This window comes from Rhinichthys klamathensis, unplaced genomic scaffold (assembly GCF_029890125.1).
Source record: "Rhinichthys klamathensis goyatoka isolate OS25496 unplaced genomic scaffold, OSU_Roscu_1.1 h1tg000184l_1, whole genome shotgun sequence".
Taxonomy (NCBI): domain Eukaryota; kingdom Metazoa; phylum Chordata; class Actinopteri; order Cypriniformes; family Leuciscidae; genus Rhinichthys; species Rhinichthys klamathensis.
Genome location: NW_026606712.1, coordinates 861391 through 880871, shown reverse-complemented (window position 1 = coordinate 880871; position 19481 = coordinate 861391). Strand labels below are relative to the sequence as shown.

Here is a 19481-nt window from a genome sequence, read left to right as displayed (position 1 = left end):
GTTAGGAGCACAGACGAGGACTTTTAAGAGGCTTAAGAGTTTCTTTAGCAGAGGAGAAAATGGCAGAAAGACGAAGATGGAGAAGAAATGTGTTGCAGACAATGGATGACTGAGTAAATAAGACGTTGTAGATTAGATCTTGCAGGGATCATGTTTTTTTTGTGACAGATCTTATTAGAGACACACTAACATCTCCGACACAGCGCAGGAATGGCTTGCAGGCTCAAATAGGCTAACTGCATTTATGAATATAGCAGGCTTCCCTGGTGCTCACAAGCAGGGGAATGAACCGTTAAGAATTTGCGCTATAAGCTCCCACGACTGCTTTTTGCCCCGTGCTGTGACACCCGGCCCGAACTTTCCTTTAATGATGGCCTTGTGTTTTTTTTAATTTGATTTATTCTTTTTATTTCAAACATGTAAAAGAAACAATAATAATAATATAATAATAATAGTTCATCCACTAACTGGGCTAACAGCAAACACTGTTCCTCTGTCAAGTTGCGCTTTCTCGTCCTTCTTGGTTTTGATTCCATGTTTGATACATTAAAACCAACATTCAACCCACCACTTAAATAGACATGCCAGCAATCAGTGTAATTGGAAAGAGTGGAACAATTTTTATCATTCTAAGCCAATCAAATACCTTATAGGAAATTAACAGCATGGTAAATAAAATAAAAAGGATTTATATACACATATATGTGTGTGTGTGTGTGTGTGTGTGTGTGTGTATGAGAACGGTCAAATAGGAAAAATTACGCATGTAATTTCAAAGTGAAGGCTTAGAATAAACCCTAGACTTCAAATCACTCTTTTTTCCTTCTTGGACAACCAACCAATTACAGTCTTCAAAAGATTGTGTCATACATAGCAATGGGGTCAGCCCTGCCTCCTCACTAAGATGAAAGTTTTTGTCTTTTCCTTTTCCTTGCTCAGAGTTGCTCTCAGATCGGTCCTGAATCGCTCTTAAGCTAAGTCAAGTCAAGTCAAGTCATCTTCATTTATATAGCGCTTTTAACAATGGAGATTGTTTCAAAGCAGCTTTACAGAGATAAACATACAATTTACGGTAACAGAGATTGTTTTGGCTTTATAGCGATTTTGAATAATGTTATTTCCAGCTAAAGTTGGTTTTGATTGATTCACTTTCAGTAAAATTATCATTTGTTATTACATTAGGGGCCACTAAGACGACGACGTTCTCTCTAAACAGACTTTAAACGCGAACCTGTGACCTGATGGCGTTTACATGCGCATTAAAAATTGATTCTATAGTTATATTTGTTTGAATGTGTGCGCAGGTTTGTAATTTCCCAACAAATCATGCCTAAACAAACTACTTGTCTTGCCTATAAATTTGATACAGAATTTTATTTTATCACTTCGAGGTACGCGAACCAGATTTTCAACAACGCTTTATCTGTAGAGTGGGAAAGGGATCCTCCATAGGGAGAGGATAGTTGACACTTCAGCACTGCATTGTCATCGGGTCCAGGCGAATCTCCTTCGTCAGATCTGGATACGGCCTGGATCCGGCAGGCTGCAGGAAAACTTCGGGATAAACAAAGACACTAAAGTTAGCGTAGATGCCATTCTTCTTATGATGTAACGAGTACATCTGGATTTAAGGGAAGTGTTCCCAGTTCCGGCTGACCTAATCTATGCAGCCTAACATTGAATTATCAAAGTCTATAATGTATTATGTGTATGCTAGGTCAAAGAGATATGTTTTTAGTCTAGCTTTGAACTGACAGAGTGTGTCTGCTTCCCGGACAATGGTAGGAAGACTGTTCCAAAGTTTTGGTGCTAAATAAGAAAAGGATATACCGCCTGCAGTCGATTTTGATATTCTAGGTATTATCAACTGGCCGGAATTTTGAGATCGCAATAGACGTGAAGGACTATAATGCGTTAAGAGCTTGCTCAAGTACTGCGGAGCTAAACCATTTAGTGCTTTGTAAGTAATCAACAATATTTTAAAATTTATACGATGTTTAATAGGCAGCCAATGCAGTGTTGACAGAACCGGGCTAATATGGTCATATTTCCTGGTTCTGGTAAGAACTCGAGCTGCTGCGTTTTGAACTAGCTGTAGTTTATTTATTAAGCGTGCAGGGCAACCACCCAGTAGAGCATTACAATAATCTAGCCTTGATGTCATGAACGCATGAACTAATTGTTCTGCATTTCTTAATGAGAGCATATGGTGTAATTTAGATATGTTTTTAAGATGGAAAAATGCGGTTTTACAGATACTAGACACGTGACTTTCAAATGAGAGATTGGTATCAAAGAGCACACCCAGGTTCCTAACCGACGACGAAGACTTAACAGAGCAGCCATCAAGTGTTAGACAGTATTCTAGGTTATTACGTGTGGAAGTTTTTTGTCCAATAATTAGAATCTCTGTTTTTTCAGAATTTAGTAGTAGGAAATTACTAGTCATCCAATTTTTTATATCGGCTATGCATTCCGTTAATTTTGTGAATTGGTAAGTTTCGTCGGGGCGTGAAGAAATATACAGCTGAGTATCATCGGCATACCAGTGAAAACTAATTCTATGTTCCCTAATGATATCTCCTAATGGTAGCATGTACAGAGTGAACAGCAACGGTCCTAGTACTGAGCCTTGTGGCACGCCATACTGAACTTGTGATCGATAAGACATATCTTCATTTATTGCTACAAACTGATAACGGTCAGATAAGTATGATTTAAACCATGCTAGTGCAACTCCACTAATGCCAACATAATTTGAGTCTATTTAAAAGAATGTTGTGGTCAATAGTATCAAATGCAGCACTAAGATCAAGTAACACTAATAGAGAGATACAACCACGATCGGATGATAAGAGCAAATCATTTGTGACTCTGATGAGAGCTGTCTCGGTACTATGGTACGGTCTGAATCCTGACTGAAAATCCTCGCAGATATCATTTCTTTCTAGAAAGGAGCACAGTTGTGAGGATACTGCTTTTTCTAATATCTTTGATAGAAAAGGCAGATTCGAGATCGGCCTGTAATTGACTAATTTTGTATGATCTAGTTGCGTTTTTTTAACAAGCGGTTTTATCATAGCCAGCTTAAAGGTTTTTGGTACGTATCCTAGTGACAAAGACGAATTAATGATGGTAAGAAGAGGATCTATGACCTCTGGAAGCATCTTTTTCAGTAGCTTAGTCGGTATAGGGTCTAGCATACATGTTGTCGATTTAGATGATTTAACGAGTTTAGAAAATTCGTCCTCTCCTATGGCAACAAATGAATCAAATTTTTCCTCATGGACACTACAATGCACTCCCTGATGCGATACTGTGGTAGACGGTTGCATAGTTATAATTTTGTCCCTGATATTATCGATCTTATAAGTAAAGAAGTTCATAAAGTCATCACTGCTGTGTTGCTTGGACACTTCTGGGGTTGAAGCTTTCTTCTTCGTTAGTTTAGCTACTGTTTCAAATAAATACCTAGGATTATGTTTATTTTCTTCTAATAGGGTTGAAAAATAAGCAGATCTAGCAGCTTTTAAAGCCTCTCTGTAAGCAATCGAGCTCTCTTTCCATGAAATCCGAAATACCTCTAGTTTAGTTTTCTTCCAGTTGCGCTCCATTTTTCTGGCTGCTCTCTTAAGGGCCTCGGTGTGCTCGTTGTACCATGGTGTTGGACTATTTTCTTTAATCTTCTTTAAGCGCAATGGAGCAACTGCGTCTAAAGTGCTGGAAAAGAGAGTGTTAAAAGTTTCTGTTGCAATATCGAGTTCTTCTAAGCTATCTGGGATGCTGAGATGTTGAAACTGATTAGGAAGATTATTGATAAAGCAATCTTTAGTGGCAGAAGTTATAGGTCTAACGTATTTATAACACGAAGTCGGCTTTGCAGCCTTGGCTAAATGTAATTTACATATGACTAGATAATGATCTGAGATGTCATCGCTCTGCTGCAGAATTTCAACGGCATCAATATCTATTCCATGTGATAATATTAGATCTAGAGTATGATTACGACAATGAGTAGGTCCCGACACGTGTTGTCTAACTCCAATTGAGTTTACAATATCTTTAAATGCCAATCCCAATGCATCTTTTTCATTATCTACATGTATATTAAAATCACCAACAATTAGTACTTTATCTGCAGCCAATACTAATTCTGATAGAAAGTCCGCAAATTCTTTGATAAAATCTTTATGGTGCCCTGGTGGCCTGTATACAGTAGCCAGCAGAATTCTCAAATGTGATTTATCGTTTACACTATATATTTTTACATTAAGAACCAACACTTCAAAAGAAGTATATTTAAAACTAGATTTCTTAGTGGCTTTGAAAATATTACTATAAATTACAGCAACACCTCCCCCTTTGCCTTTCAGACGAGGTTCATGTTTATAACTGTAATCTTTTGGGGTTGACTCATTTAAAGTAATATAATCATTTGGTTTTAACCAGGTTTCTGTCAAACACAGCACATCTAGATTATAATCTGAAATCATATCATTAACTATGAGTGATTTTGGAGTAAGGGATCGAAAATTCAGCAACCCAAGCTTTATCATTTGCTCATCTGTATTATATCTGTTTTTTATTTGTTGAACATCAATTAAATTTTTTAAACTGACGTTTTTTGGATTTCCAAATTCGGGGAACAGACACAGTCTCTATATGATGATATCTAGGTGAAAGAGGCTCTATGTGATGGTATTTATCTGACCTTGGTGACGTGAGGTCGCTAGCAGACGGTCGGTTTAACCAGTCTGTCTGCTTCCTGACCTGAGCCCCAGATTGTCATGTTTTAGCTCTAAGACTATGAGCCAAATTACTAGAGAGAAGAGCAGCACCATCCCAGGAGGGATGAATACCATCTCTTTTCAACAGGTCAGGTTTGCCCCAAAAACTTTTCCAATTGTCTATGAATTCTACATTATTTTGCGGACACCACTCAGACAGTCAGCGATTCAGTGAGGCCAATCTACTAACTATCTCATCACTCCTTCGAACAGGAAGAGGGCCAGAGCAAATTACAGTGCGTGACATCATACTTGCGAGTTCACACACCTCTTTAATATTAATTTTGGTGATTTCCGACTGGCGGAGTCGAACATCATTAGTGCCGACATGAATAATGATCTTAGAGAATTTACGATTAGCATTAGCCAGCACTTTTAAATTTGCTTTGATGTCAGGCGCTCTGGCTCCCGGCAAACATGTGACTAGTGGCTGGTGTCTCTATTTTCACGTTCCGTGTGATCGAATCACCAATTACCAGGGCACAATCAACAGAATTCTCAGTGGGTGTTTCACTGAGTGGGGCAAATCGGTTTGTTATGGGAATCGGAACGGAAGAGTGGTTCTTTGATCCGCGACTAGAGCGGTGATCTCTCACAGTCACCCATCTGCCCTGCTGCACGGGCTCTACATCAGCCGGAACCGTATCATGTAAAGAGTTCACTATGCTAGGCGCATCCAAAACACTATCTAAAGATCTAGCATTCTTACCATCCTCAATTAAAGTTTGGATGCGTGTCTCTAGTTCTGAAATCTTCTCCGTCAGCCTGACTGTCTCCTTGCATTTATCACATATAAATCCTATATTGCCATCGGAGAAGGCTATACTAAACATATGACATGTGACACAGGTGACAATAACAGGACAAGACATTACTCACCGTGTTTGTTGACTGATTCTTACTTACCTGGACTTATGAACTCAAAGGTGCGGGCGCGTGAGAGAAAATAAATAAATAAATCGCACGGGGTGCGCGTTAACAGGCTAACGTTAGCGAGTTATCGTGCTGTGTTAACAATAACGGAAGATGTAAGGTTAATCTCAGATGTTGGGTAAGCTGTATTTAGTAGTATAAACAACTAGAAATGATAGTAAATGATAAATGATGGCTCAAAACAGAAAGAAATACGAGGCTCAGGCGGAGCTTACAACCTCGAAGCAAACAAACACACCGCAGGCAGCGAGGCAGACAGGAGCAATCGATCAGCGATCCAGACAGGAGCCTACGTAGCTAAGACTCCTACGTAGAAGATTTAAAGGGATAGTTCACTTTGAAATAAATTTTTGGTATGTTTTAGCTTACCTCAAGGGCATCCAAGATGTAGGTGTCTTTGTTTCCGCAGTAGTTTCAATTTTGATATTTTTTGGTCAAACCGTTCTTGTCTGTCAGTCATATAATGCAGGTCTATAACTCACCACCTCAAAGAGCATGCACAGAGAAGTCCAAATTAAACATGATTTAATGACTCGTAAATGTAAGTACACATTGATGGCCTAAGACACGAAACGAGCAGTTTGTGTGAGAAAACGAACAGTATTTAAATAGTTTTTACCTCTTGTAACCACAGCCACGTCCAAGTGATCTGGGGGCGCGGGCGCTTCGGTCTGCGCAAGCGCCGCTCTCGCGTGTGTACGTCACTCATTGTTTACACAGAGATTTCGGAAGTGTTACCTTTCACTGTGAAGATCTAAACATATTTAGATATACAGGAAATCGAAATGGAAGACGATTTCGATATATCAACAGTCAACGTTGAATTTTTTTCACAACCGCGCGAGAGATCACTTCCGGCGCTTGCGCAGACCGAAGCAGTAAATGCATGCTCTTTGAAGTGGTGACCATAGACCTGCATTATATGACTGACAGACAAGAACGGTTTGACCTAAAAATATCAAAATTGAAACTACTGCGGAAACAAAGACACCTACATCTTGGATGCCCTTGAGGTACGTAAGCTAAAACATACCAAAAGTTAATTTCAAAGTGAACTATCCCTTTAAAGCTAAATTAAGAGTTTTCTGAGAGGATTCTTAGAATCTTTATGAATACGGGCCCAGATTTCAGATTTGTGTTATTTGTTTGTTTTATGTGATGCGCAGGGGTTGCTGTTGCTTTGAAGCAGGCTCTCACTCCAGAGTTCAAGAACTACCAATTGCAAGTTCTGGCAAATTGCAGGGCTTTAGCAGCCACCCTAATGGAAAAGGGCTACAAAGTTGTTACAGGTAAGGCTTTAGATATAAATTATAGCTAAATGAAACCATTGGCTGATTGAACATCAATTGGCAACTGTGTTCCCTTTATCTTTCATTTTATATTTAGGCGGCTCAGATAATCATCTCATCTTGGTTGATTTACGTTCAAATGGAACTGATGGAGGAAGAGCAGAGAAAGTGCTGGAGGCTTGTGCCATTTCCTGCAACAAGCACACCTGCCCAGGTGCCTTAAAAATGCTCTATTTATAATACTTTGGTAACACGTTACAAAAAGGTTTATTACGGTGGTTAACTACCTTAGTTAACGTGAACTAAGAACAATACTTCTAAAGCATTTATTAATCTTAGTTAATATTAATTTCAACATTTACTAACCCTAACATTATTAAAATCAATGGTTGTATTTGCTTACATTAGTTAATGCACCGTGAACTAACATGCACAAACAATGAACAGCTGTATATTTATTAACTAACATTATAGATTAATAAATATTTTAACAAATGTATTGCACATAGTTGGTGCATGTTAGATAATACTTTAACTAATGTTGACTAATGACCTTATTGTAAAGTGTTACCAATACTTTTAATATTTCTTTTACAGTGATTGTGATATTTTTGGATATTTTACTACAACAATCTAATCAGTTTTTTATCCCTCTCCCAAACTCCATTTTGAAGGTGATAAAAGTGCCTTGTGCCCAAGCGGCCTTCGTTTAGGATCTCCTGCTCTTACATCTCGTGGATTATTGGAGGACGATTTCCGTAAGATTGCTGAGTTCATTCACCAGGGTGAGTTTGTTTTAAGCAATAATATAATATTATAGGATATGGTACAAACTTTTAACCTACCTCAGACATTGATTGTTTATCTGCTCTTAGGCATTGAGTTGACATTGGAGATCCAAAGAAACATGAATCCTAAAGCAACTCTGAAGGAGTATAAAGAGGAACTGGCACAAAATGAGAGGTACCAATTGAAAATAAATGAAATCCGAAAGGAAGTCGAAGACTTTTCTGGAAAGTTCCCAATGCCTGGATTGCCGGAGTTATAACTACTGTCTTTCTGACATTTTGGTCTTCCCGAAATAAAGATTTCTTTTGATTTGATGGGCAAACGCTTGAATAACAACCTTAATGTGATGACTTCCTTTTTAAATAAATCATTTAAATGACCTGTTTGTCTTTTGATATCACACATTGGGTTGGTTTCTGTACTCCTGCTTGTGTTTTCGCTTATTTCTGTGGATTAACCTGCGTAATATAAAAGTGTTACTGTGTCCACTGAAACCGATCAACAGAGAAAAAATATCCAACTGGCACAATAAATTTGGACATGCAATGCAAATAAAGTCTATTGTAAATGTGAACATGTGACTGGACCTTTGCCTTGGTGATTAAGTATAAAATTTACTTTTCACTGTTACTATTTATTTACCCTAATAAGTTTACATGTGTAAGTCTATACAAATTCAGAATGAGACATATTATGTGCCTTTAATTACATAAAGAAAGGTATGTTTTTGCTGAATACACAAACTGTTACAAGGTAGGTATAATACCATTTAATAAAGATGTGATGCACATGGCTAAATCAGAAATAATTTAATGGAATTGAAGGCAAAGTAATTTCACTGTGGGCAGCAACAAAGCACACAGATGACCCTTGAATTTTTTTACTTTAACATCCATAAATGTTTTAGCATGAGGATTACACCTTACCCCAGACAAGCTTACAATACTGTCTTAAAATAGATTTGTGGAAAGTAGCAACAAAACTGCATGATTTAGACCGTTACAGCAAAGAAGATTAGTTCAAAATCAGCAAAAAGAAGATAATGTGCTTATAATGGTATTACTTCTTCTCAAATTACATTCAACAGAGTAGACTCTGCAATTAAATGCTGAAAAATCGGTCTCTGACAAATCGTTACAAAGGCCAATAATTACGGGGTAGCCAAAAGCTCGGGGACGAGTATTGTGCCGTTTTTGACGCTTTAGGAAAACTCCTTTTTCTCTGAAACACTGAAGCCTGAATTAAACACGCAGTAAAACTGCATGAACCTATGGCCCTACAGGGCCAGCAAAACCATCAGGACCCATGGTTGCAGTGCAGGGACGTCCACGTTGTAAAATCTGTTGAAGGTGGACGATGAGGACCAGCTGGCCGCCGCAACGATGTCACCAATGGATACTCCACTGTATCATGCCCAGGAGGGGGCCATGCCTCTGGTGGAGTGGGCTCTCACTCCGATGGGGCACTGGAGGCCCATAGAAGTGTAAGCTAGCGCAATTGCATCCCCTATCCAGTGGGATTATCTCTGCTTCGTGATCAGATGCCCTTTTGGTGCGGCCTCCAAAACATGCGAAAAGCTGCTCTGACTACCTGAACTGGGCAGAATGCTTGATATACACCTTTAAGGCCCGAACCGGGCAGAATAAGTGCAACTCTCGCTCGTCCTGAGAAACTGGAAGAGCTTAGAGAGTAATGCCCTTTGCTCTGAACGGAGTGGAGAGCACCTTAGGTACGTAACCACATCTTGGTTTGAAGACGACTTTACAGTCGTTCGGCCCAAACTACGGACTGGAGGCGTTTAGTAGACGGGGCTCTGGCCTCAGAGATAGTGTTTAATACTCGACCAGGAGCCGGATGTTGGCCTGCCCTCGCACAGAGCTCCCCAATCCGTATTGGAGGCATCTGTCGAGACCACCTTCCTTCTAGAGACCAACCCCAAGTCTGCGCTGGCCTGGTACAGACGAGGGTCCTTCCAAGGTCCAAGGCAATGACACAGCCGTGGTCCACCTTGATACGGAGACATCTGAAATGCCAAGCATGGGCTGGAACACAGGGTTTCAGCCAATACTGCAGGGGCTGCATGTGTAGCAGGCCCAGCGGAACTACTGATGATGCGGCCGCCATTAGGCCCAGCATCCTCTAAAAGGCTCTGATGGGGAGTGAAACCCCGACTCTGAATGACACCGCAAGCTGCTGAATTGTCAGAGCGCACTCTGGCGTGTGCCAGGCCCGCGTTTTGGGCCATATCGAGCACTGTTCCCAGGAACGAGATTCGCTGGCTGGAAGTCAGTGAGCTCTTGGCTAGGTTGTCTAGGCAGTCCCAGGAATTCCAAATAGTTGAGGAGCAAGGACCTGTGAGTTTTCAACGCAGCCTCCGACTTGGAAAATACAAGACAATCATTGAGGTCATTCAGGATGCGTACTCCCTTCTCTCTCAGAGGGGAGGGGGCCGCATCCATGCACTTTGTAAAAGTGCACGGGGCCAGAGACAGTCCGAATGGAAGGACGGTATACTGCATCATTGAGGTAATTCAATTCAGGATGCGTACTCCCTTCTCTCTCAGAGGGGAGGGGGCCGCATCCATGCACTTTCGTAAAAGTGCACGGGCCCAGAGACAGTCCGAATGGAAGGACGGTATACTGGTAAGGGCCCCTCCCACATGAACAGAACAGAGGATGTGCGCTAGGTTGCTCCTTACCAATGTGCAGACCACGCCCTTAAAGTGAGGGGATCTGCAAGCAAATTAAAGTGAGTAACCTCGTTTGATTGTGTACAGAACCCATCTTGACACTCCGGGGATGGTTTCCCAAGCCTGAGCCCGGGTAGCGAGGGGCTGGGAAGCGTTTTGGGTGACAGGCCGCTGTGCTGAGACGGGACTGACACTCATTGTATTGGGAAGAGGAAAAGTACTCTTTTTTGAACGTGTATGTTTTTTTTACATTTTGTTTGCAATGACAGTAGTCAGTTGCATGGGTGCGTGAACATTCAAATGAACAGGCCCAGTGCTTACAACAAACACATTGCCTCCAACACCCAGAGCTGAACGGGGTTGGGAGGCAGGCTCAAGACTTTTTGGAGGGTGGTCTGGCCTCAGTGAGACTTAGCCCTCTCCTGTTCCTGAGCTGTCGACTTTGTGGGCTGCTGAGTCGGCAAGCTTCTCTGGCGACACACTCTGCGAATCCATCCAACGCGGGCAGAGGAGACCAGGGGAGTAGAGTCGGGGAAAGCAGATTTCTGCGTCCTTAATCTCCGTTAAATTTACTAACACATCTAAGCTGGCCATGGCCCTGCGATGCTGCGCAGCTCCCTAAAAGTAGCAGAGACTGGGTCAGACTCGTCCATGGAGGACAACCTGGTGAGTTCTTCGTGAACCTCCGAGAAGAACAGCGTTGCTCTCTGGAACCATTCATCCTGGCGACTGATTGTGAGCTCCTCTGGGGCAGACCACTCTAATTCAAGCTCCTCGATGTCCTTTGAGATGATGTTGATGAGTTCGGCATCCAGCCCAGTTCTGGCGTCTCTCGGATATCTAGACATCTAGGGGGGGGCAGAGTCATCCACTGAGCCCCATCAATTCTCTGCGTCAGAAGCCGCCAGTCAGGCCCGTCGGAACAGGACAGGCAAACCAAGCAATTGCTTGGGGCCCCGAGCTGGACTGGGGCCCCAAGACAACGACTGTTTAAGAATAAAATGCAACGACAAACTGTGAGCGCCCCTTTGATAGTCAATGCAGTAAAGTGCAATGACACTGTTATCGGAATCCCCCTCAAGGGGGCTCCCTCCGTAGTCGCTCGCTGACAGCAGCCAGCCAACCACGCGATCTCTGCTGCCGGCAAAATACAAACCTCCTCGGGAGTTATCATGACGCGGAATTATGCTTCAGGAAGCCAGAAAAGAAAGAAGAAAAAGGAAGAGAAGGTTAAGAAAAATACCAGATAGTGGTAAAGTAATAAATTACACTGCATAAAAATAGCTCTACTTGTCTTGTACAAATGGTGTAATTTTGCAGCAGGTAACATTAGGCTAGCAAAAATATGTTTATGTTAGCTACCTGTAAACAACCGGCAAATGCTGCTTGTAACGAACAGTTAGTGCACATTTTTTTTCGAACGGACGGAATATGGTTAACGTTACATACTGTAATATGTTTTTTAACGGTTTAAGGAGTTCCAGAATCACTGTTTATCGTATTTAATGACATGACATTGCTATAGCTAATAGGTTTTGATGAAAGTGGCATAGCATAACTATTCCACCGTGATAATCTATTTACCAATGGGGGTTAGGAAAACCACACAATAAATTCCGTGCATCAAACATTAGCTTGGGATGTTTTTAAGCATTGGTAGTGAAAGCAGCATCCCTTCCCTTCTAATATCAAAATATGGAAATGCTAACATATCTTTAAGTTTTCTGTAACACTTTATAATAACAATCATTAATAGATGGTAAATTGTTAGTTATTTAATATTTAGTTAATTGTCATTTAACTGTTAGCAAACAGTCTTTTTACTTAATAAATAATTTGTAACCTTACCCATCTATAAACATTATTTAACCTGAAAAAGGCAGGGGAACATGATTTTTTCATAGCTTATGGGGGGGGGGCTTCCATGTCCATTTTGCTTGGGGCCCCCAAATTCCTTCAAACGGCCCTGCCGCCAGTAACATGCTGCCATCAGGGAGATTATCCTTGGACCCCCCAAACAAGACCAGGCAGCATTCGCCAGAGGAGGGGTGCTGGTCTGACGCGAAAGGCAAGGGAGATTTCTCTCTCTGGGTTCTCCGTGCGACATCGGGTCCCTAATAAATGAATAATTGAAAGAAGCCTATGGGATACCAAGAATAATCAAAGATCTAAATTTAATCGCAACTAATCTTCTGATCAGCTGTTAAATCAGAAATGTAAATTGAAGAATCACTTACAATTGGGAGTCAGATTAAATGATTCATGGAGTCAGAATTAAAATTAGAAACCACAATTTTTATAAATTCAAGTGATTTTTACAGAAGTGCCAGAAAAGACATACACGCAGAATACCCTCAACCATGCCATTGGATTCCGTCGTTGGGATACTAGATATACCAGGGGTCTCCAACCGTTTTTCATTTGAGTGCTACTTTTTTTTATTTTTATGAAAGTGGCTGAATGCTACTCTCATGTTATGCGATACTTAAGTCTCCTAAATACTGTATCATAATTCTCATAATTCTCTGTATCAACTATCCAATATGTTTTACACCTGAAAGAGTTTTTGTAGGCCTATATAAGTCAACTTTTAATGTCAGAGAAAAGAACAGAATCAGAGAATACAGTTCTTTATGGAAAATACTTTGTATATTATAGGCTACTGTAAAAACACATAAGTGAATTTATAGTGCATAATATGAAACGGTATGAATATTTCATGATTATAGTGACCTAAATGATCACGTTATCGTGGTCTCGTTAAAATGTGCAGGAAATGTTAAAAAAAAGTACTGATACTACAGAGTGAAATCAATTCACCAAGTTTTAGCCAATGTTGAAAACCAACAAATAACAAATAAAATTAGCATTATGCACTTTTTGTTTTCATAAACATTAAAATAATAACATTAAAAATAATGGCCAGATTTTAAAGAAGTGTCTACAACATAGTTAACATGTAGGCCTACTACAAGTTCAAATACAGTTTTGACAAAAAAAGTTTTATTAAAACCTCACATTTCAACCTTTAAATTATTGGATGAGTCAAAATGATAAATTACTTTCATTTTATCTGCTTCATAAACAAGGCTACCTTATTATCCGAAGTGTAACGATTTTTACAATGCACATTGACTTATATTCCATCTCTCTTTTAAAATGACCAGAGACTATTCCTGAGCCACCCGTTTCCCCTGTCAGGCCATGGCCCACAGGGCGATTTTTCAAGGGGGTAATCCATCGACCGGAAGTTAAAGCCGGCCGGGTACCGCCATCTTGTAGCAGAACTTCACTTGCGTTAGCATTTCCATTGACTACCATTCATTTTGGCGTCACTTTGACAGCGAATAACTTTACATCTGAGGCGTTTAAAGACTCCATTTGTCCATTATTTATTTCTAAAGAAACACGACAATGTATAAATGGCTCCATTACCTTCTATGTTACATTATGGCCCCGTAGAAACAGTTTTAGTAAAAATAGGCTAACGATTGCGTCATAACCACTCGACTCTCTGTCGCGCTGTACAGAAATTACCGTACAGACAGGAGGAGAAGCTCGCAGGCAATCGGTGGGACGTCCCGTCAAGAGAGAAGCCCATAGATAATGAGTCCATAAAAGCAACGGAATACTTACTCCTGCTCACTCACGATAAAGGACTCTTTGCTCAAGTTCCCCGTCTCTGCAAGATTAACGTTGGCAATTTTCACGCACAGCTACTAGAAGATTCACGTCTGTCAGACAGGTTGCTCACGTCATCAAGCTTAGTTTGAGTCGGTCTGAGTCTGCGCGTCAGGAACGGAAGTTCTCAAAAATCGCTAAAAGTGGGCTTCAACTGTCTCAACTGAGTTCCAATGAGATCGCTCTGTCCATTTCTTTTACTGTCTATGCGATTTTTGTGTCATGATTGCCCTGCATTCCGGGGCAGCACACACCTCTCAGCTGGCTGTCTCATGTCCTGTCTGTACTCCTGAGGCATTCCCAGCATTGTTAATTTTGACAGCAAATTTTGATTTAGTTTTAGTCATAGTCTTTTGACTAAAATGCCATTTAGTTTTAGTTATCTGAATTGTTTTAGTTTTGGTAGACTAAATCCACAGTAGATTTTAGTCGACTAAAATCCAATGGGTTTAGTTAAATTGTAATGCATTAATTTAGAGTTTTTCAAAAATTTCCAAACCCATTATGTACTCCCAGAGAAAACAACTATTAATATTAATGAATACCTGTGTGACGATGTTCGGCTGGATTGCCCTCGAGTGCCACGAGAGGGCGCTCCACCTCTGCACTGCCTTCCCTTGGACTGTTCACGCACACACCCTGGACTGATTACTCACACACCTGTTTCCACTGATCACTCTCACACCTGCATCTAGTTCCACACGCAGCTCCACACACACTTATACCTCACTGTCACTATCACTCTTTGCGTAGTATTGTATGACTGTATGTCACTGTCTATTCCTAGTGTTTCCTAGTCTTGATTCCAAGTCTGCTTTAGAGCATTTCCATGCCTGATATCCTGCCTGTGTTTCCTGACCTTCTGCCTGTGTTCCTGGATTTCGTATCGTCTGCTGCCTGCCTCTGATCTCTTGCCAGGTATTTGGACCACGATTTAGCTTTGTCTCCTATGCTGTGTCTGCTGTCTGTGACCCTTGCCTGTCTGACTACCCTGTAAATAAACCTACGCTGCACTTGGATCCCTCTGTGTCTGGTGGTTCATGACAGAATACTACGCCATAACCAGATCCAGCAGCATGTCAGCCTTGTATGCCTCCCAGTCAGCCAGTGCGGGTCTGAGCGCCGTACACCAAGATCAACTGGACGAACTCACCTCGTCGCTGGAGAGGTTGGCCAAGATGGTTTGCGGTCTTCATCTTCCTCCACCGGGACCATCCCAGTTTCAACCCGTCTCCACTGTTGTCAGCCCTGAACTGATCCCATTTCCACGTCAAGCTCGCCCAGTGAAGACACGGATACGGGAGCTGATATCATGCGACTCCAGCATGGAGATCAATCGATTGAGTGGTATGTCGAAGAGTTTGTTGAACTGGCACGTCTCACGCTTATTAGCACCGAATGTCTAATGATCTTTTTCCGCGGAGGGTTATCTGAACCGCTCCAGTCACTGATGCCCATCCATGATCCTCACGGTACTTTAATGCAGTATATGGACATGGCCCTTCTTCTGAGTGGTTCAGCTCTCACTGTGGGTAAGATGGGGAATCTTCAGGTCCTGCCAGATTTTCACGACATGCCAGAGCTTCTTCCCGCCGAGACCGTCAGGCCTGGGTTTCGTCCCGCCGAGTCAAGTCCCGAGTCAAGTGAGTCAAGTCCCGAGTCAAGTCCCGAGTCAAGTGAGTCAAGTCCCGAGTCAAGTGAGTCAAGTCCCGAGTCAAGTGAGTCAAGTCCCGAGTCAAGTGAGTCAAGTCCCGAGTCAAGTCCCGAGTCAAGTGAGTCAAGTCCCAAGTCAAGTGAATCTAGCCCCGAGTCAAGTGCCGAGCCGAATGAGTCAAGTGAGTCAAGTGAGTCAAGTCCCGAGTCAAGTCCCGAGTCAAGTGAGTCAAGTCCCAAGTCAAGTGAATCTAGCCCCGAGTCAAGTGCCGAGCCGAATGAATCAAGTGAGTCAAGTGCCAAGTCAAGTGAATCAAGTGCTGTGTCAAGTGAATCGAGTGAGTCAAGAGCCGAGTCAAGTGAGTCTAGTGCCGAGACAAGTGAATCGAGTGCCGAATCTAACCAAGTGAGTGAATCCAGCCAAGTGAAAGATTCAAGCCCAGTGAAGCGCCGTCGCAGAAGGAAGAGGAGGACTCGTTTGGCTCGCCAGGCTCCGGAGGGCGTTCCCAGATGCCTCGCCCTGCCGGCCCCGCCTCTGCGCCTCGCCCTGCCGGCCCCGCCTCTGCGCCTCGCCCTGCCGGCCCCGCCTCTGCGCCTCGCCCTGCCGGCCCCGCCTCTGCCCCGCCTCTGCGCCTCGCCCTGCCGGCCCCGCCTCTGCGCCTCGCCCTGCCGGCCCCGCCTCTGCGCCTCGCCCTGCCGGCCCCGCCTCTGCGCCTCGCCCTGCCGGCCCCGCCTCTGCGCCTCGCCCTGCCTGCGCCCTTCAAGCTCCGGGAGGGCTTTCCTGAACCCGTGGATTTCCCCAAGTATTTTTTGGGGGGGGGGCAAGGGTCCGGTGAGGAGACCATGAGGGCTGCGCCGCCATGGTCGGTCGTCTGCAGGGGCTTCACCTCCATGGCCTTCGCCTCATCCTGCTCCGCCCTGGTCTTCGCCTCGTCCTGCTCCGCCCTGGCCTTCGTCTCGTCCTGCTCCGCCCTGGCCTTCGCCTCGTCCTGCTCCGCCCTGGCCTTTGCCTCGTCCTGCTCCGCCCTGGCCTTTGCCTCGTCCTGCTCCGCCCTGGCCTTCGCCTCGTCCTGCTCCGCCCTGGCCTTCGTCTCGTCCTGCTCCGCCCTGGCCTTCGCCTCGTCCTGCTCCGCCCTGGCCTTCGCCTCGTCCTGCTCCGCCCACGCTCTGCGGCCCAGGCCCGCCTTGCCTAGGTCCTGGTCCCGTTCCCCTGCACGGGCCTGGCCCTCCGTCCCTCCCCCAGGATCGTCTTCGCTCTGCCCCCCGCCTGGATCTTCTTTGGAGCGTCTGGAAGCCGCTCGTTAAAGGGGGGGTTATGTGACGATGTTCGGCTGGATTGCCCTCGAGTGCCACGAGAGGGCGCTCCACCTCTGCACTGCCTTCCCTTGGACTGTTCACGCACACACCCTGGACTGATTACTCACACACCTGTTTCCACTGATCACTCTCACACCTGCATCTAGTTCCACACGCAGCTCCACACACATTTATACCTCACTGTCACTATCACTCTTTGCGTAGTATTGTATGACTGTATGTCACTGTCTATTCTTAGTGTTTCCTAGTCTTGATTCCAAGTCTGCTTTAGAGCATTTCCATGCCTGATATCCTGCCTGTGTTTCCCGACCTTCTGCCTGTGTTCCTGAATTTCGTATCGTCTGCTGCCTGCCTCTGATCTCTTGCCCGGTATTTGGACCACGATTTAGCTTTGTCTCCTATGCTGTGTCTGCTGTCTGTGACCCTTGCCTGTCTGACTACCCTGTAAATAAACCTACGCTGCACTTGGATCCCTCTGTGTCTGGTGGTTCATGACAACCTGTTAATATGAATGATTTTAAAGTTTGAACATGCAATACAGACACAGATGTAACTGCGGTGACATAAAAAATATCTTAAAATGATATTAAACCACTTCTCCTAAAGTAGAACAGTCTTCTTTTCAATGAAGGATATATGCATTCTCTATAACAACTTGCATACATCATTCTTTATCATCATTCTTTCAAGCAGACATATTTATTTAAATTGATCCTTAATAAAGAGCAGTGAATGCTTTTTTCTTTTGTTGTCTGATTAATATTAAGGGTACAGATGCGGCATTAGGTTTATAACACAGCTGTCGCTTTAAGACTGAATGAATGTACGGATCCAATTGCACTGATGTACATCCAATATTCTCACAACTATACATTCTGTAAAGACATAACTGACCGTGAATACTCTCCAAAACGGACATAGACATAATGTTGTGTGTATTTGTCCATTCAGATGCAAAAGAGCTTAATTCAGTACTTGCCCTCTGTATAGCTTTCTATGTGCATGGCTGCCACCCTGGAGCTTAAAGGGTTAGTTAACCCAAAAATTAAAATTATGTCATTAATGACTCATCAGCGTCACTGAAGCGGATTGACAACAGAACCGGAAGACAATACAATGCTGAATAAAGTCGTAGTTTTTGTTATTTTTGGACCAAAATGTATTTTCGATGCTTCAAAACATTCGAACTACCACTGATGTCACATGGACTACTTTGATGATGTCTGTATTTCCTTTCTGGACAAGGACAGTATACCGTACATACATTTTCAAAGGAAAGACAGAAAGCTCTCGGACTAAATCTAAAATATCTTAAACTGTGTTCCGAAGATGAACGGAGGTCTTACGGGCTTGGGACGACATGAGGGTGAGTCATTAATGACATAATTTTCATTTTTGTGTGAACTACCCCTTTAAACCCTGGGACTGTTCCACCATCACCCTTGTTCTCTACCTGAAGGCTGGCCAGACATTTTTCACCCTGATTCCTGTCCTGCTCGAGTCTGATCTGCCTGTTCGGATGGTCCAACTCGAGTTTCCTGTTCTGCTGGTCCCACTCAAGTTCCCCCTCAGGCTGCCGGCCCCAGTCAAGCATCCAGACACGCCTGACCCGCCCCGACCTTCAGCCAGGATTCCAGACCTGCCTGATACTCCCTGGTCCTGTACTAGGACTTCTGACCTGCCTGAGCCTCCCTGGCTTCACCCACCTGCCCCTCCTTGGTCCCTTCTAGAGAATACTACAATACTATGGGAGGCCAAACACACCTAAAGTGGGACGAAACGGGGCTGACCACAGGTGTACTTCAGGTGTTTTCCCCTGCACATAAAATAATGAAGATCAGCATGAAGTTATAAAAAAAAAAAATTGCGTACTACCTTTCATTTTTCGTTGTAAATGATTGAACATGGTCTTTTTTAAATGCTATATGTGAAGGAAAAACTCTCTCTAACTATTTCTTTTTCATTTTTTTTTTTTTCATTTTCTTCTGTAAGGTAAGTGCCAGAAAGTCTGGGCAACCCTTTGAGAGAGCAAAAGGCTCCTGAGAATTAACATTTGAACCCTCCCCTGCATAATTAATCAATGTAAGCAAATATAATTTGGGAATTACCTGTCTTTCGAATGTCTGGGTATTGTGTTAAAAGGTGTTCCACGCATTTTACTTATTATTTATAGGCCTCCAAAATTCTCCAGCCTTTGCTGAGGACTTTACAGAGCTGTTATCAACAATTTCCTCAGAGTTTGACTGTTTTGCCATTGCTGGGGATTTTAACATTCACATAGATAATGCAGAAAACAATATGGCAAAAGAAATCAAAACTGTTTTGAAAACTTTTGATCTGAC

General features: G+C 43.0%; 1 protein-coding gene across 1 annotated transcript in view; it reads left to right on the top strand.

The window, feature by feature from the left end:
* LOC130094996 (serine hydroxymethyltransferase, cytosolic-like) overlaps positions 1 to 8129 on the top strand; it is a 42677-nt gene extending 34548 nt beyond the window's left edge. Inside the window, exons 9-12 of the mRNA XM_056261626.1 lie at positions 6887 to 7009; positions 7107 to 7223; positions 7684 to 7794; positions 7885 to 8129. Coding sequence (XP_056117601.1) covers positions 6887 to 7009; positions 7107 to 7223; positions 7684 to 7794; positions 7885 to 8057 — 524 coding nt within the window. The 3' untranslated portion in view covers positions 8058 to 8129. The remainder of the gene's footprint in view (positions 1 to 6886; positions 7010 to 7106; positions 7224 to 7683; positions 7795 to 7884) is intronic.
* Positions 8130 to 19481: the final 11352 nt, after the last annotated feature.